This window comes from Chiloscyllium plagiosum, unplaced genomic scaffold, assembly GCF_004010195.1.
Source record: "Chiloscyllium plagiosum isolate BGI_BamShark_2017 unplaced genomic scaffold, ASM401019v2 scaf_14688, whole genome shotgun sequence".
In the NCBI taxonomy this organism is placed as follows: Eukaryota; Metazoa; Chordata; class Chondrichthyes; order Orectolobiformes; family Hemiscylliidae; genus Chiloscyllium; species Chiloscyllium plagiosum.
Window position 1 is genome coordinate 16366 of NW_025213748.1, and position 12987 is coordinate 29352.

The 12987-nt window shown below is 42.4% G+C and overlaps 1 protein-coding gene across 2 annotated transcripts; it reads right to left on the reverse strand.

Moving 5' to 3' along the window:
* Window positions 1-433: 433 nt before the first annotated feature.
* Window positions 434-12559, reverse strand: LOC122547708 (homeobox protein orthopedia B-like). Of its 2 annotated transcripts, XM_043686301.1 has the most exons (4): window positions 11686-12559; window positions 10085-10151; window positions 9304-9710; window positions 434-3897 (listed from the first exon to the last, which is right to left on the reverse strand). In XM_043686301.1, exons 1-4 carry the CDS (start codon window positions 11686-11688, stop codon window positions 3394-3396), a joined length of 981 nt encoding a protein of 326 aa, XP_043542236.1. In that variant the 5' UTR covers window positions 11689-12559; the 3' UTR covers window positions 434-3393. The 2 variants fall into 2 exon arrangements, with proteins under 2 accessions (XP_043542236.1, XP_043542237.1); XM_043686302.1 differs by lacking the exon at window positions 10085-10151 and having other exon boundaries at window positions 11686-12558.
* Window positions 12560-12987: the final 428 nt, after the last annotated feature.

Below are 12987 nucleotides of genomic sequence, written 5' to 3' on the forward strand. Positions count from 1 at the left end.
GTATGTTTCAATTTCCTGATCATTCTATGTGAATTGTAAGATCCGTTCCGTCAAACAGTTCAATCTGCCTATTGCATGCTTGTCCCCCAATGATGTGTGGTGCTGATGTCTGGAGGACGGAATACCGCTCTGACCAGGGACGCTTGCCTGCTACCAATATACTGCAGGCGCTTGCCTTGGAGCCTGTGTATGTTTCCCTACAACTATATACTCACTTAAGAAGTGTTCATATCTAAAATTTTTCCAGTGTTGATGAAAGGTTATCATTCTGAAAGGTTAAGTCTGTTTCTGTGTCCCGGCTCGCTGCCTGATCTGATGTATGTTCTGTTTGTATTTCAGACTTCCAGCATCTGCAATATTCACCTTGCTATTGTGAACTTCTCCAGCTGAGGTTTTGCACTTGGCGTTTCAATTCTTATTTTGACTCCATATCAAAATTTGCATGGGGCAGATAATCTAGAGATCTTTCTTTGATTTGAACCCCTTGGTAATGCCATTGCAGCGTATACTGGGACAGTGCCTTGCAACTGTGGGCGCTCATAAATGCAGTTTGAAACCTATTAGCAATGGATCGAAGGTCCATGTGTGATGCAACATAAACCTGCTTGGGTATAGCGTGTAGAGAACTGGAGAAAAACCAAATGAATAGCACAGAAAAGTCAGCTGCCATCTTTATTACTGGACATATAAAACTTGACACTCCAGCATTCAAAACTTATTTGAATACAACACGTGCAAAATCTTCAGAAGGCTGCATTTACACAAGACTGAGGCGAAAACTAAAAAGTGCAAGGAAACTGGTCGGAACTGTGTTTGATGCTTTTGAAAGCAGCGATCTGGAATAACACCCAATTCCTAAATCTCCCTCCACTCCTTTCCCCAACTCCCAATTCCTCATATTCAATTCAGATCTGGTATGCTGGTTACTCACTCTTTATAAAAACGAATTCCACATGCTTTTCACGATCTGGCCATTACCGAATTGGCACCAACTTCAAAAATAATCCCCTTTTATCACTTTCCAAACTTGCGACCTCTCCCAACCAGAAGGACAAGTGCAGCAGATGCAGGAGGACAACACAACCTGCAAGTCCCCCTCCAAGTCACACACCATCCTGACTTCAAAATACCATGTTTCTTGGCTGTTGCTGCGTTAAAAATCCTGGACCTCTCTCCCCTTCAGTACTGGGTGCCCCTACTCCTCAAGGACTGCTGTGGTTCAAACAAAACCAGCTCGCCACCCCCTTTTCCAGGGAAATCAGGGAAAGAGCAGTAAATGCTGGATTAACTGGCGAAGCCCTACATTCCATGAACGAAGGAAAACCAGTGAGGTAAAAATGCCGCCTGTCTTTATATTTTACTCTTGTCACTTGATAGTGAAACACACGTGGAAGGGCTGTGCAAAAACTATAACGTCGAAACTTTGTTTTTCCTGCAATGCATTGCATTTGTTTTTATTCAATTCATTTATTGAATTTCCACAGATCGAGTTTCACTTTTTGAACGCTTCTGACATCTCTAAATACAAATAACTGTACATGAAATCATAGAGCTTTTTTCTTATAAATTCCGTTAAAGGTTTAATACACATTGTGTATTAAAAACATCTTAAAATAATAACCATCACTTAGTTGCTAAATTGGGCAGTGATGAACAGAATGGTAATTCCTATGTTTCTGTGCTCTTTTAACTGTACTCTCCTATTGAATGCATCGAAAGCCCAGCCAACACTTAACCAGTACGTTGTTTTTTTTTAAGTTATGATGTATTAATTTGTCGTTGTTTAATAATAAACATAACTCTGCAATAGCTTGACTAATTTGGAAACAGATTCAGTGCCTTGCTGAGTCGGGCTGTAGATGACAGCTAAAAAGGCACAGAGGATGCTATCGCGTATTATCAGAAAGGGATGTTAAGCCAAGATCACACAATCCGAAAACATGAAGAGAATATTGTATATTACATATTCAAAATGGCAGGATTTCCCCCTCTGTAATGAATAAATTTTAACCCAGCGCAAAAGAAAATCAATAACAGATCAAACATTTATTTGTAAATCTATGTTCAATAAATAAGTACAGACAATAAGTTAAAACATATCACGAATCGACCAATGTATAACCGGTATGGTTATTCTACACAAAAAACATCCTATATCACAGCTTTGATCATTTCGTTCACATGAAACTTCCGCCCAATAGTTAATTCTGACCAGTTCATGCAGGTGAAGATGTGGAGTTTGTACTTTATGTTGGCTCTGGGCTTCGAAATACTCACGTGCACATGGCATGCTGGTGACCTTCCTCTCGGCATGCTGTGCAAGTGGCATTTTTCAACTGAAGGATTTTTCTCATATATAAAAAAAGAAAATCACGCAAGTCATGAGCTACGACCACGGAGAACCGAGTCTCGCAAACGATATAACATAGTGCATTGAGAAAAGAGTATTAATCAGTACACCTTCTTGCACCGCCTTTTTGTGTTACCGCGGCTGCTGTAGTGCAAGACTGAAGTATGTTTCAGTGTGGTCTCTTGATTGAATGGTGAATCAAAACATATGTTGTGCAGTCAATTTGTTAAAAGTGCAGAGGCAACACTGCAAAGGCTAATCTCACATATCTATCTGTCATTGACTATCCAGCCTCTTCTGCAACCAAGGGAAGTGAGTCGTGGTCAATTGAAATGATCATAAATTAGGTATCTTTTGAGGGGTAAGGATATTCAGGGTCATGGAATCCAGGTGGGCAATTGGAGTTGAACTAGTGGTCAGCCAGGACCAGTTTGAATTAGGGGGCAGGCTGGCTGTGTATCTACTCCTGGGGGGGGGGGGGCAGGTGAAGAGTCAGGGGAGCGGGAAAGGGCCCGGAGGTAATGACAGTGAAGTTCACCGAAATGTCCAAGAAGCTGGGCCTGCTGAAGTGTATCAGAGTGATTACATACTAATGAGACATGTGCAGAATACAAACGTGCAGAAATTCAAAGCAAATGAAAGAGAGAAAAAGAAACACAATTCCCCTAAAGTTGGTCAGAGCTCCTTCTTTGTGTGATTTAACATGTTATTGCAACAGGTCAACTCTAGCCATGTGGAAATGTGATTGAGAAAGATGAGGCAGCTCAGAGTTCCAGATCACCGCCACTGACACAGTTCTTGAAGTTGAGTCCATATGGTGTTCACTTTGTCCCTGGTGCCTCGAGTGGGTTCTTTAAATATTAATAATTTTAAAGAGTTTGACCAACCACCCTCCCTCTCCCTCCCACCTGCTATTTGAGTGTGGGTACTGAAGGATGCATTTCAAACCCTGAGTCGACTCCCTGGCTGTTTGGCTGCTGGACAGAAGGTTGGGGAGGAGGGGAAAGAGGGGGGTGAGGGGAGAGCTGCTCAGGGGAGCTGCATTAGGTGAAGCTCATAGACACTGTGTGCTCGAGTGCTTTGCGGCGCAGGGAGGCGATGCTGGTCCCCCGCCACACGTCGCTGTCCGGGGAGCTGCAGAGCTGCGGCGAGCCGCTCGTCACGTTGCCGGGGCCGGCGAGGGAAGCGGGCACCATGCCCGGGAAAGTGGGCTGGTACAGGTGGGACTGCAAGCCTCCGCCGTTAGCGCTGGCCAGGCTGTTGGAGAGCCCCATGGAATTGGGTGGCCCGCCGAGGCTGCACTGGGACAGGGACTGAGCCATGGCCTGTTGCCTGCCCAGGGCCGGGGGCAGCTGGAGCTGCGAGACGCCCACCCCCGCCGTGGCCCAGCGGGTATCGTTGGCGTGGAAGGAGCACAGGCCGTCTCCCATGCTGGCGCCCGGGAACTGAGGCAGTCCAGGAGTCGGCAGCAGCGTGCCCGGCGCACGGAACACATTGGTGGTCTTCTTGCGCTTCTTCCACTTGGCGCGGCGATTCTGAAACCAAACCTGAGGTGGTGGGGATGGGGGGGGGAAAGAAAGGACACACAATTAATGAGAGACATTGCAAAACTCTGAAGAACACCAAGAGCCAAAGGGGAGAGTGTCCAGTAAGAGCACAAAACTGAGCTGGATCCACTGTGTGTGTGTATATGTGCACTGTCTATGTGTATGTGTGTGCACTGTCTATGTGTATGTGTGTGCACTGCCTATGTGTATGTGTGTGCACTGTCTATGTGTATGTATATGTGCACTGTCTATGTGTGTGTGTGTGTATGTGTGCACTGTCTATGTGTGCACTGTCTATGTGTGTGTGTGCACATGACAGAATATTCACGGATTGTGGTCTCCCAGTTTGGTTGAGAATACTCCTTCCTTTCCCAGATCATCTCCAGTTTTGACTGACCCAACCCAAACCTCGCCACTGTTCCCCATGCACATGATTCAACCCAACTACGAAATTTCACAGGTACTCAAATAAATTGATGCTACCCACGACTCCCCAGAGAAGGGTGATCATCAGGTTTATAAGTGGGGAGGAGGGTTGTGACTGGGAGTGAGGGAGGAGGGCAGGTTGTCTTCTTTTCCTTGGAACGGCGAGGGCGAAAGGTCAACTCCCGGAAAAAATTACTGCAGATGGGCCGATGACAAAGAGACCATTAGGGGCATCAGCTCAAGAACAACAGGGCAATTTAAGGAAACGATTGTTGGGGGGGGGGGACCTTAAAGGCACATTCAGGAAGGCAAACACTTAAAAGTAGAACAAATTTATTCCTCCACATTCAAAATTAAAAAACGTTGCCCTAAAAGGGACCGAGGTAATGTTATCAGTTTATTTTGGAAGAGCGCGTTGAAATTGAAGGAGTTTTTACCACCTATCATATGCCCGTTTTGAACTTTCTGAAACTAAAACAGAAATTGCTGGAGAAACTCAGCAGGTCTGGCAGTATCTGTGGGAAAAAAAGCAGAGTTAACGTTTCGAGTCCGGTGACCTTTCATCAAGTTTCTTTATAACGAATTGATCTTCCAAAGGTGCACAGAACTTCAGATCAACACAAATAAATCTACAATTAACACAGGATGAAATACAATCACATCTTGCAATTTCCATTCGACAGAGGCGGGAAGGAGACAGTCTCACAGGAGGACATTGAAAGATGCAATAAAATCATCTGGGAAGGGGTTTAAACGTAATGGTCGTGAAAAAGGCTCAAATTTGGCAAATCTGCAGAGCGATATTGAGGCACGAGGAATGAACTTGACATTGAAAATGATCGCAACGAATATATGAAATCGAACTGAAACAAAGCGTTTAAAAACATTTTTTTTAAGAAAAGGGAAAGGGCTGTTTTACATCATTTCACGTAAACCGTTAGAAAATCCTGCACATCCAATGAGGTGAGGCACGGTTTCTGGAATTGAAATACGAGCTATCTCTATCTTGATTGAGAAAAGAAGTATTATTCGTCTAATAAAGAATGGGAGATGGGCCAGAAAATGAACCGTACAAAGTATGCGGGATTAATTCAAGCTAATTTTGCAATAGCTCTCAGATAATTTAGAAACCGGGAATATGAAAGAATTAACACCGTTATTTATCAGGATAATGCAAATCGTACTGGGAGAAGGCTCGACACATCTTGGCCAAGATCAAGTCCTGCAAAAGGGAAAGTAACTGTGGAATTAATCGATACATTAAATAATACTGACTGCAGTCTCGGAAATAAGTAGCTACTTGTATTACAATTAAATTGTTATAGTTGAGAAGGTTACTTGTACAAAATAGACTCCAGATACTGCAATCTGCCTGTTTAGAATTTCATTTTTTACGCGCAAGTTCTGCAATTTTTCTGAGATTCTATCCTCTATTTATTAAAAATAAGCCAGTAAAATGGCCCACTGAGTTTTAACGGATGTGAATTTTTTTTCAGAAAATGTAGTGTTTCAAATGTTACATTTTCCAGGAAACTGTTGGGTTTATGAAGATTTCACTGTAATATTTGCGATGATTAATGCGGAGATTTTGTGTGAAATTTAAAGCTCTCGATGTGCACAGAGCACAGATTCATTCTGCCCAGTCAACCGTGAAATCCCAGCGAAATTCATTACACTTTAATAGTGTTAGAGAAAATGCAATTTCTCATTCCATTAGAAAACTAGAAAATACTTTCAACTTGTCGCCTATTAAGATGTGGCAGGTGACGGGGCATTGCATGTCCACAATATAGAACGACAGGTTACAGGGAGAATTAAAACACATAATTAGGACGGAAAGATGAGATCTCAAGGATCACTGTTCAGCGTTATTTCCCTGATATGGGTTTTATGTAAATAAAGTATTGGAAGCTAATTAATACATGCTGGAGACTAATGATGATGCTGATGATATTGTATTTTATTGCATGATTTGCATTATTTTCACATTGCCATTTAACAAACCATTTCAGACGACAGATGATTCGGAAATGGCCTGCCAATAATTGTTGGTGTGAAATATTTTAAGTAAATAAATGCATTCGATATTTGTGAGGCAGGCGTGTAAACTTATAATCAACACCTTTTGTTCTATATTATGATTTCGAAATAGTTTGGGCTTAAACATTATCCCTATGTATGAGAAAGAGAGAGACTGGCTTGATTTACGCCTTTGTTCATCGGGCTCCTGTGAAGAGAAAAATGATTTATGTTCTAATGCGTTGTCTGTGGAAATTGAATAAACTTTAGATAATGTCTCCTTTGTGGGAAATGACAGGAACGGACTTGATGGTAAACGTTGAGGGGGAAACAAACAATAACACATTAGATTAAGGCAAAGGAGGTGACCTTTTGGGGCAGTTTAGGAGGTGGGTTAGTTAGCAACCCTCTCCAAAACCCCGCATTAAATTCACAACACGGGACTAGCTTTGTCACCTTAGAGAAAATTAACCTGGACGATAGGTTAGAACGAAAATATCTCTAAATAACAGGGTTTAACATTAATGACGCCTCAACATTTCGTGAAAATTCGATTTCAATATGCAACTGAAAGGTTTTCCTCATTAAGTGAGTACATGTGATCATTATCGATGAAACAGCCTGACCAATGTCGGAAATGATATGTGATCATCTTGTACCTGTTTGTTTAAGTGATCAGTCACCGGCTTTCCTCCATTTAGCGTCCAAACTTAAATCTAAGGGTTCAAGGCTAATATTGCAATTTGACATCGCACACACAATTGGAAGGTAATTTCAAACTAAACGCTGAGCTGCAACTAAGCAAATCTCCGTCAACCGGACTTTATTTAAGACAAGAAGACATTAGCCTGGTCTGTGATAAAAGCGCTGTTCATTATTAACTGGGTCCCATAATTGGTTATTGGGGACCTTCAGCTTTGTAGGCGGGAGCCGTTTTATATCAAGTTTATTAGAAACGCTGTGATGTTTTAGCAGTAATCTACACGAGTTCTAATCGTAAAATATTGTAGAGACAGTGCCAAGAACTATTTATAGTGCGTTTACTGATAATATTTGTCAAATTTACACCAGATATTGCTAGTCCTGTTTGGTTATATTTTGCTTTACTATTAAATCCAAAATTTTCGATTTGAGTTCAAAAAGTAAGAGCAATCCAGTCTTAAAAATATCTTCTTTAATATTACACTGGACTTGAATCGTTTGGTTTCTTTTGTTGATCACTAGGGTTTCTGACCGTGCTGCTGAGATGACAAGCTTTCCGTCCAGGTCCACTTGTAAAGATTTGGACTGAAAAGGTGGGAAATTTGCTAATATTTGGTATGTAGTCTTCTACTAGCTGAATGAAAGCCTCAAGAACTTTGAAGTCAGCTTTATTCGCCTTGAATGTAAAAAAAAAGTTTGAGGTTCCCTCTGGGCGCAAACTTTTAAAATGCAATTCTTTACACTTTCCATTATCATCAGATTATAATCGCTATCATTTTAACTGATTGGCCAGCCGCGGTAATGGCCAGTGTCAGCAGTAATTACAGATAGCCGCTTCGGGTGATTTGCTGATCAAACCCTTCGTCAGAACCCGGAAATCTCACACAAGTCTCCGCGTTTCAAAACAAAGGAGCTTCCTTCTGCTGTTGCCATTCCCGGCTGTCCGGGAGGATACTTCTGTGGGCTTGTATTACTTTAGGAGGCGCGGGACATTGCGCACATTCGTAATTTTTAACAGGCGCCAGTAGCCGAGAGCATATTGAGACGCTCTTTCATCTTAATGAACCCAGTTATGAACTCGAACCCTACATTTTATGCTGTTAAACTACCGGCCGATAATTTAATCTGCAATTTCCATCAGGTACATAATTATTTTGAACGCTAATTTTGAAATAAATCTTCACAAATATTACGTTTTGAGAAAATAAATTTCAACTTTATATGGTTCGATTTGGACTTGGTGTTGAAACTAAAATCTTCAATATTCCATTTCATTTCGGCATGACCATCAAAGTTTGAGTATTTAAATGCCAAGCCCGATAATGGTCTAGTTACTAAATATCTTAACGGCCGCTACCTAAAGGCAAGGCGCCAGAAATAGAAGTTTAGAACAGTGTGTTTCAATTCTCAATTCCTTCAAAATTATGCATGGTTTAAAATAGCTTTATCTTTTAACAAGAACTATACATTTGTTGTGGTGCTAGGCGCTCTCTGAAGACGAATCACTCGTTTCACACCTCATCGTATAGTCACTTCGGGAGTACATTTAAATCCTCTGCTTCTGGTTCAGATTATTGAGGGTGGCGTCTCCTGTAGAATATGTGGAAACAGTGTAAAGTGGACTGAAATTTGAGGTTGCGTTTGCTAAAGACACCGGGTGCCTTTCAAACGTCTATCTTTCGGGATCCCGCCTTCATTCCTGACTGCATGGCGGGTCGCTAATAACCCGAAACCTTGTCAAATTCTGCTCTCATCTATCTCCTTCGCTCTCAAGATTGCACGAAGGGATGTGATTTTACACATTTGGTCAACCGCATTACTTTGTTGCTGCACCGCCCGGGCAGTTCTGTCCTTTTGTTTTATTTTAACCGGGAAGCGGTTGGATTCTCCCCTACAAGTTTGCAAGTTCCTTCACCCCCAAAGCAAGGTTAAGGAAATGTAAGAAGCGAGAGATTAATGTGTTCAATGCAGCCACAGAATTACATCATGTCATCTTAAGAACTCTGGAATACCGGAGAAAATGACATTCAAGCAACAGTGAGATGGTGAAGTTAATTCCCCGCTTGATTATAGAATGGGACAGCAGGGTTCACTTAGTTTGGAAGTCGGCTGGGAATTTGATTGGGATACTGCAACCTGGTTAAAGATACCCTTAAGGAAAGAAGGGTTTGCACACTTCATAAACGTGTTTCCAATGTGGTTGTTCCCGCAGTGCCCCTCTCCAGCCCATCTGGCTGTGTTTTGAGGGCATGTTCTTACCTGCACTCTGGATTCGGTGAGGCCGATGCGCAGAGCCAGTTCCTCTCTCATGAAGATGTCCGGATAGTGCGTCTTGGCGAAGCTCCTCTCCAGTTCGTTGAGCTGAGCCGGTGTGAAGCGGGTCCGGTGCCTCTTCTGTTTCTGCTGGCTCTGTTGTTGCTGCTGCTGTTGCTGCTGCTGCTGTTTGTCCGGGTCTTTGCCGCTGCCTGAGCCCCCACCGCCGCCTCCTCCTCCCGGGTTTGATCCGGCCGAGGTGATGCTGTCCCCGGGAAGGAGAGTCGCACCTTCCACCGTGTCTGAGCCCGGAGGGCAATCGCCCGGGTGACCAGGCTCGGAGCCCCCGGGTCCCATCCGGCACTTCACCGCCTCCCGGTGCCCGAGAAGTTCAGCCGCCGCCTCCTTCATCCCTGGGAGACAAAAATGGAACAAAACCAATAGAAATCAGATCGGCATCCACACACACACACACAAAAAGAGAGAAACATAAAGTGAGGATAAAAAAAAACTTTCAATCAGTTGTTAACAAGTGATAGGTTTTCCGAACTGAAAGAACGAACACAATTCTATTAAATTGATTCTAAATCAAATTATTGCAGTAATTTGAAACTAAAATAATTACTTTTAGATAGAATTAACTCATTTTCGTTGCATTAAAGCGGAATAACGAAGAGCCTATGAGTAGGAAGCGGCAAGCCAGCAGCCCCCGGTGGTTTCGTTCCTACAGAGAGGTCTCTACATATTTTTGGGGGATTTTGGAAGGGACTTTTGCGCCAACACTCACCCAGGCGAGCGTCCAGGAGGTCGGCGTGAGAGAGCATGGCGCACCGCTCCAGGGTGATGAGAGTGCCCTAAAAACCGGAGAGGTTTTTTTAAAAAATACAAAAAAAACTACAAATTTCTGTTTGTTGTAAAAGGGAGTCTCTTGCATTATAATCTCCTTTAGAAGGACGGGGTGGTGCTTAACACTTGAATGAGCCCATGAGCAGCTCCAAATCAGGGCCAATCAAAACTCACCGCTGCAAATGTCAGAGCAAAGTGAGACTCCATTACGCATGCCTCAAGGCAGCTTCAGTTCACCCCCCCCCCCACCACCACCACCCCTCACCCAACCAGTCAGAAAGCACTCGGAACATTTACAATTCTATTTCTGCTTTCTAAATCTGATTTATTAGCTTTCAACGTCAAATATTATGCCTTTAAATGACCTGTTCTAATTTGGATAATAGATACAAACCAAACATAATAAAGCCAATATTACAGGAATTATATTTATCTGACTATACCTTATCTGCTCACTTTCTTTTCCTGTGCCTTAATGTAATCTATTATAATGTAACCATAGTCAAATATTAAGGTTGCTACAATTACATAACATATCAGACCTGCACATTTACGAAAAGGCTGGAATCGGTTCCCCACCACATTATATGCCTGGAACTTACATATTTTCAGAACTAAATCGGGCGGAGGAATTCAGCACCCACTTCTTCCCCCCCCCCCCCCCCCAACCCTGCGCCAAACCTTCCCAAGCCCAAGCGTAACGTGATTTCCAAAATGTTCTGATTTTTCTCCAATTGGGTTTGCAACATTCACCCGTAATAATGATGTACCAGAAGGAAGCTCTTGGTTGTAACAAGTATGTTTGCAATCAAACACTTCACAAGTGTTCGACTTTGGACATATTTCTGAAAACTTACGGACGAGGTACAAAATTAAACCTATGTATGGGGGTTGTGAGGGTGGGGGGAATCGGCAAATTGTCAATACTATGGATTTTAACAATTTACTCGCCGCTTGAGCGGTTTGCAGAACTGTAAAAACACGTGAAGCCATCCGTTTCTAATCTTCTGAATTCCAAAATCAGCCAACAACAAAGTTTCTGTTAGTAATATATTTCAAACCAGAGTAATTTTCAAGATCATTAGGCATTTATCTAATTAGTGCCAAATCTATAAGCTTTTATTACGATTATTAAAACAAAATCAGTATAAATGTGCACTAATTTGCTACTGGTTTAGACTGGGCTGTCAACGGAAAAGATCTGCTGTTGTGAATATCAGTGGAAATAGAGAGCAGGTTACAGAGTAGATGTAATTGGTGTATGAACCAGTCCATCCAAATAGTATTAGTACTAGGGAAATCGTATCTCTTAAGACGTTTAGTTTAACACGAGAAAACATAGTGTAAGATGCGTAATAAGGCACAATTGAGACTGATGTACCTCATTGATACAATTCATCTAGATTGTGATTGATTTTTTAAAACAAAATTGATGCAATTAAGAGAATTTATTAAGTGGTAATAAAAGTCCAAAACTGGCGTTATATAAAGTCAGTTAAAATAAGGTAGAATAAGCTAATTGTGCAGCAAGTTGACTCTCACCATCTATTAGAAAGGCCTAAAAGCAGATTCGAGAGTGAGCTTTGTAAACGCTCTGTGTAGTGAGGAGCAGACAAAGGAGGCGCCGAGACGCAGATTGTGCATTTTTGTTCTTTTCTCTGCACCTTGCCTAGATTTATTCAATTCTGCTTTTAGACACGTCAATCTTCAGAATGAATGTGAGTGGATAGGATCCTTGGCAGAGCGTTTTCATCCTGATATCGGGCAGACACACAGGCTTCCAAGCCGGGACTCCAGATTCGAGTTTGGTGCCTGCTCCTTTCAGTCCACACGGGATGGTCTCCGAACTCTCGGTGTGCATGTGTACACGTCAATAAAATTAGGAAACCAAGGTGAAGCGGAACCTGGGGAAAGATGAGCAAGCTACTGTTAGAAGAAAATAAACCTTATCACTGCCAGAGGAAACAAACAAAAACAACAAAAAAAAATCACGGAGTTCAGTTGTCCAGAGCCGGCAGCTGCAGCCTCAGGGAGAGACTCAGGTGTTTGAGCAGAGAGCCTGGTTAAATGTATTATTATCATCGCATTGTTATAACGTGGTTAATGGAATAGAATGTCAGAAAGGAGCGTTTTGCTTTCATTCTGTAAACGCATTTCTGGTTATTGCCCGTGCTCTTCTTTTTCTATACGCCTTTTCATGTCAAATTGAGACGGTATCTGGGTATGAAAATGTATCGACTTAACGCTCCAGTTAAGTATATTTTCCGTTATAAAGAGATCATTGGTTTTATTATTCGTTGTTTACTGCGGCCTGGTAATGGCAGCCGGGTGATTGATACCCTGCTGCATTTATGACTTCTTACAGCGCTGTGGCGTCTCAGGTCGGAGCAGGCAGAGAAACATTTAATGCAGGTTTGAATCCAAACTTGGGCAGGGGAGAAGGGGGGTGGTGGGGGATAGTGGTTGGGGTGGGGAGGTTTTGGGGGAGGGGGGCAGTTGGTGTGATGGGGAACTCTGAGCTTGTTGCTACCAAAAGGGAGAGTAAAACAGGTAGTGACAAGCCACGCAGAAAACTGTAATGATTCACATTGGCTGGGGAGAAAGTTTAAAATGCAGACCAATTCGTTAGCTCGTCGTTAAAAAAAAAATACAATTTCTCTGTAATATGCAGTTCCTCCTTATAGATAGAATTAACTGGAACAAGTCTCCTCCAAAGAAACAGAATAGATTCAGTCCTAACAATATTAGTGTTATTCCATTTTATGCTGAATTCTGTCTCATCTGCGTTTATGAAGACACGACTGCAAGAGAAGAAATTGCTTTAAAAAGATTTGGGTGGATCTG

Excerpts from the sequence above, each read along its gene's own strand:
- LOC122547708 (XM_043686301.1), bottom strand. Across the intron at positions 9,711-10,084 it reads CCTCCTGGACGCTCGCCTGG|GGATGAAGGAGGCGGCGGCT; the intron begins GTGAGTGTTGGC and ends TTTGTCTCCCAG. Across the intron at positions 3,898-9,303 it reads TCACCGAATCCAGAGTGCAG|GTTTGGTTTCAGAATCGCCG; the intron begins GTAAGAACATGC and ends CCACCACCTCAG.